Genomic DNA, 5,112 nt, shown 5'->3' on the forward strand with positions numbered 1-5,112 from the left:
GGAGAGAAAATGGGGTTGCTTGGATGACGGTCATTTCTCCTGCCAGGTCGTCTCCCCTGCATTGTCTGTGTACAGGTAGATAATTTTTAACATAATTACTGACATGTTTGCTCCGGACTATAAAATTGTACTTGCCTCTACTAAGTACTCATGGTTTGCCTTTCGCAATCTTTCTCTTTTCTATCCCTGGTTCCTCCCCTCCCCCACCCACCTCCTTCCCCATCCAATCCCGTCTCTTTCTCTCTCTCTCTCTCTCTCTCTCTCTCTCTCTCTCTCTCTCTCTCTTCTACGCCCCTATGAGCTTCCCTGTGGGCACGCCTGTTTTTTGCAAGTGCAAACTGAAAAAGACATTCAACATTTTAAGAGAAAAATTGAACTACAATAAGAATCGATTTTACTGTCCCAAACAACGTCGGCAAAATCTAACAACAATGCTCAACTTTCCCCATCGCCTTTGTCAAACAATTCTTAATACTCGAAAAAGTCGATTGCTTCCTTTCTCGGTTATTCTGCCAGTACAGAGTAATCGAACGAGGCACCCTTTGAATATTGAAACCCGACGTTGTTCCTCACGGAAACGGGATGTGAACGAACGATCTTATTCTCCATTGTCATTTTCATCCCTTTTTTTTATTAATAACGTACTTATGTGGCTTCCGCTAATTACAAATATGAAAAGACAGCATCTTTTAATGATGACATTTACTTTTGAACACCCATTTTAGTTGGCTATCTAAAATACCGCGTCACTACAGTAAAGAGGTTGAATTCAGGGACATTGTGTTAGGGAGAGCATTTCTCGTCAGCAACAGAAAAGAAAAATAGGAGCTCTGAAAGAACGTAGAAGGAAACGACTCCATAGCAAAGCGCTTGTCTATTACCAGCGACGCCACAGATAATAAAGTGGAGTGAAAATTACGGCTCTCAGATCCTGGAGACTGGTCGGTCTGCTGACCGGTAAGGCGCCTGCTGTAGGTTCGAACATAGCTAAAAACAAATAGACAGACAGATGCAGTCCTCGACTTTTAACCCATAACTTTTGAAAGTAAAAGATGACTCTTTCCGTTTCCTTTTTTCGCGGTTACAACCATCCCAGCATTTTGAGTAATATCATGGTTGTTCTTTGTACGTCATTAGCTCTGTTGCTATTCTAATGAACTGCAATACGGTTAACCCTGGTTCGATCCCTATAAGTTATTCTTGACCATGCGTTGTTCCTTCTTTTGATTATTCACTCGCGATCAACATGGACGAGGGTATAGTGTATTGAATTTTGTTGTCCCTTTCCTAAATTTCACTGGTACAGCTGTGTTAAAATCAGCTTTTTCCATCCAAAACAAGGACACTATGTCTCCCTGATGTAATGTGCACTGCGTTTGATATTGCGTCTTTCAGCGTCCTATTTCTGTTGTTTTATTTACTTGTTCTGATCGTTTATATGCTACACGCGATTAACTGAGATAATCAAAATAATTTCCAGACTATTTTTTATTTACTCTTTTCTCATTTGACTAACCGTATTCACATCATAAAATTTGTCTTTATTTTCTTTGTTGTCCTCAGGCACTATCAGTCCGACGTCATGGGTTCCAAAGCTTTTGTACACAAGCTCCTGTTCTCCTTGGCGCTTTGCTCCAACCTGTACAGTGCAGAGAGCAGAACGTCAGCAAGACTGGCGCGAATGCCCATGTACTTCGGAAAAAGGAGCTTGTCCCCTGGTCTTCAGATAGCCTCAGCTTCAGTTCCCGATAGCTCTGTGTTTGCAGGAGGCAACGAGCGTAACCCAGCAGCTAAGAGAACCCTGCACCGTTTTGGCTGGTTACCACAAAGCCCTATTGACTTGGCTTTTTTACTGAACACTTTTGACTTCTCAACGCAAGTTCCCTCGAGGCCAGCAAGAAGAGCTAGTAAGGTCATGGCGAGAATGCCTAGCTTTTACGGCAAACGAGCAAAAGCGTCACTTCCTTCGAAAGGTACTGACGACTCGGGGATTGATGTCGTTACAGACAACACTAAAAGACAATCTGCCACAATAGATAGAATGCCCATTTTCTGGGGTCGTAAAAGATCAGGATCATTCAATATTTTTGACGGAGGGAGGCGTGCGCAGCTGAGTCCAGAGGTCTTGGCTCTACTAAGCTTCTTGGACGAACTCAGAAAAACGGGAAGTTATGACAATCTAGGTACTGTGATTAGCGCCAGCACATCGTCTGAACAAAATGCTGTGGATCCAGCAGCAGCCACCACTCTGAGCCCTGACGTCACACCCAGTGCCTACAGCGAACGTGATGAAGACACCAGAAGTCACGGAAATGCGCCTAGTTGGAACATACCCGGGGCGGGTTCAATGAAAAGACGATCTTCCTCTAGAATCAACAGGATGCCTTATTACTTCGGGAAGCGTGAGGATCCAAAACTTGAAGAGCAAACTAAACTCGCGTTGCTTCTAAATCAAAACCCGAACGATCAAACAGATCCAAGTGGGTTGTTTTCTGATCTGGACGGCTCCGCAGCAACGCTATGGACTGAGCTGCAAGAACTCCTGTCTGCCGACGACAATGCGAAGAACAACTGGAACGCAGAATATTTAAGCAAAGAACCTATGTCCAAAAGTGTTACACCGAAAACAAACAAAGAAAGAGATGGAGGAAATGCAGATGATCAGTTCTCTAAAGTTCTCGAAGGAAACAGAGAGGCGGGCAAGGGGTATGATCCGGACTCTTACCTCGAATTTGCCAAACAAATTTTGTTTAACAATAAAGTCAGCGCCAATGATTTGGACGAATATTTCAGATAGCAAAAGAAAGACACTGCTTAAGCTCCCGGGAAAGTCGGACCTGAGTGATTTGGCCATAGACAATATTTATCATTGTTTAAATAATATACTTTTGAAACTAATACTTTGTCCAATAACTATAAGCGAACCTGTGTTTATTCTATTAAGTATGCATGTATTATTGACCAGTGGTAATTCAATGCAATTAGTTGGGTAGGTTGTGTGAAAGATATGCTTATTTTAATAAAATCTACAAAGTTCAGACAAAAGGCAACCCAGTGTTACATTACATAATAAGGATGAAAACATAAATGAAGAAAAAGGGGGGGGGGGGGTGTTTGAACGACTGTCAATTTCCTGCCAGATGTTATTGCCCTTGTATTCAAATTAAAAAGAGAAACAAGTTGTTATTCTCTGTCTTATTTTGCAGGTTCTTGTTTTCTCTAATGTGGAAAAAAATTATTGAACATCAAAACCTCAAACTGTGCAAATGAAAGATAGCTAGACCAAATTCCTCCAAACACCACAAAGGTACATACGTTACGTTGCTTCTTAAGTAATAGAAATATTGTGTTGCTAGTGGTAAATAATTCGTTTTGACAATCACAATCTCTCATATGCCATAAAACAATCTGAGAAATGAAAAGTTCTCCTTTGATCTAGTTAGTGTTGTTATTATCTTTAATTGGTGTATAATCGCACGATAAAAAACGTGACAAATGGAAGCCTAGAAAATGTTGCCTTACCAAATGTTCGCTGAGTAATGTATGCTTTACGCAGTGCACTCCTAATTCATGTCAGTGTTAAAGAGCAGTTGTAGTCTGTTCAAAGAGTGGAAGGCAAAATCATAACTGAGTTAGTTGAGCGTAGGCTGTGAATAAACTGGTTTCGGAAGACAGCAAAATGCAGGAAGGAGACGGTTACCTTCGTAAGCGCAACTTCAGCGCATCCTTTGGTACTGACTTAGACGATACTTTTAGCCTCCTTGTATCAGTTCTGGAATCAGATTACCATTCAGAAGGTGCCAGCAGCGTTGGTTATAATTATGCACTTTGCGGAGAATTATGTAAAACGTAAGGCAAAGTTTTGACGAAATGTGACTTGTTTTCTGAGAGCATCCGAGAAGAGAAATGGGTGGCAAACTATGACTGCTGATGTATGTTCCAGATCTGGCACTTAATGATGATGAGTGCAGTACTCTTATTTGTTTTAATGTTAACTTTGCTTTCGATTAACGCTTAAAAGAAAGACTTCCAGATTAATAGAGGCACCGGTTGGGATTTTTTTCAACGCAAGAAATGTTTTCATCTTCAAATATTACAAAAATTTTGCTTAAACCGTTCAGTTTTACTGTATCGTACTAGATCTACATCGGCATAGTATAATTTGTCAGGATCATTTATCTAATTGAGTTACCAACTTCAAGCAAGAAAGCATCTTTCTCTCATTTAATTCTCATCTATAGATATGTTGCAGGTGTGTTTGTATTCGAGTTTTTAAGAAAGAAATAATGACGTTGTATCCGTAGACCTATTAAATGAGTTTTTAAAAAATAGATTTTGCAGAATTTCATAGGGGTGGAATATAATCCACGACCACGAACGACAAAAGACAAATCTGATCCCAATAACTTTCACACTTGACACACCAATCCCAATAAATTTGATAAAATAGTTGAAAACTGACAGCCATCGAAATGCAAACAAAGGCATATTGTAAAGGTCCTGCTGGGCGTCCCCTCCAATGAAAGTGGGAATTTGTCCACACTTTTCATAAGCAGAATGGTGAATGTTTTGTATTCATTCCGTGAAATGGCCAAGGAACATTGCATTTATATACAAACTTGGGTTTTTTCCTCTTTGAATAACCTCTCCCTAGCGTTTCACTTTACTTTGGTTTTTAGAAATATGTTAGTCGGACAAAACGCTTACAGAAGCAACAGACCCGACCATACGAGACAGTACGCTAACCTCAGTCTCAATGCATGATACAAAGACCACTCTAAAAAAATTGATGATAGTTTCTTTTTTCCAAGAATAAACATGCCACGTTATTCTCCAAACACAGGGGACTCCAACACTCTTCCTGAAAAAAGAATAAACATTGTATTCATGAAAATATGAATTTGAGTCATGGTTTCTTTTTTAGAGCATCGTTTGTGAACATGTACCAGTGTATCTGCTGACATATGATGATTCTGCCTGTCTCTGCTATTTGTGTTTACTACAAACCAACAATAAAACAATGTCTAATGTAGGTATTATACGCCTCCATCGACACAGTTTTGGTCATGAGGACGCAAGCTTCCTACCCAGCTTGTCACGGCCAATCCAGGC

At 40.4% G+C, this 5,112-nt stretch overlaps 1 protein-coding gene across 1 annotated transcript in view; it reads left to right on the forward strand.

Annotated features, from left to right (window-relative positions):
• The window catches only part of LOC101858921, a 24,474-nt gene extending 19,574 nt beyond the window's left edge, over window positions 1-4,900 (forward strand). The window contains exon 3 of the mRNA XM_005092312.3: window positions 1,564-4,900. Coding sequence (XP_005092369.1) covers window positions 1,583-2,797 — 1,215 coding nt within the window. The 5' untranslated portion in view covers window positions 1,564-1,582 and the 3' untranslated portion in view covers window positions 2,798-4,900. The remainder of the gene's footprint in view (window positions 1-1,563) is intronic.
• The last annotated feature ends 212 nt before the right edge of the window (window positions 4,901-5,112 follow it).

Source organism: Aplysia californica, unplaced genomic scaffold, assembly GCF_000002075.1.
Source record: "Aplysia californica isolate F4 #8 unplaced genomic scaffold, AplCal3.0 scaffold00044, whole genome shotgun sequence".
Classification (NCBI taxonomy): Eukaryota; Metazoa; Mollusca; class Gastropoda; order Aplysiida; family Aplysiidae; genus Aplysia; species Aplysia californica.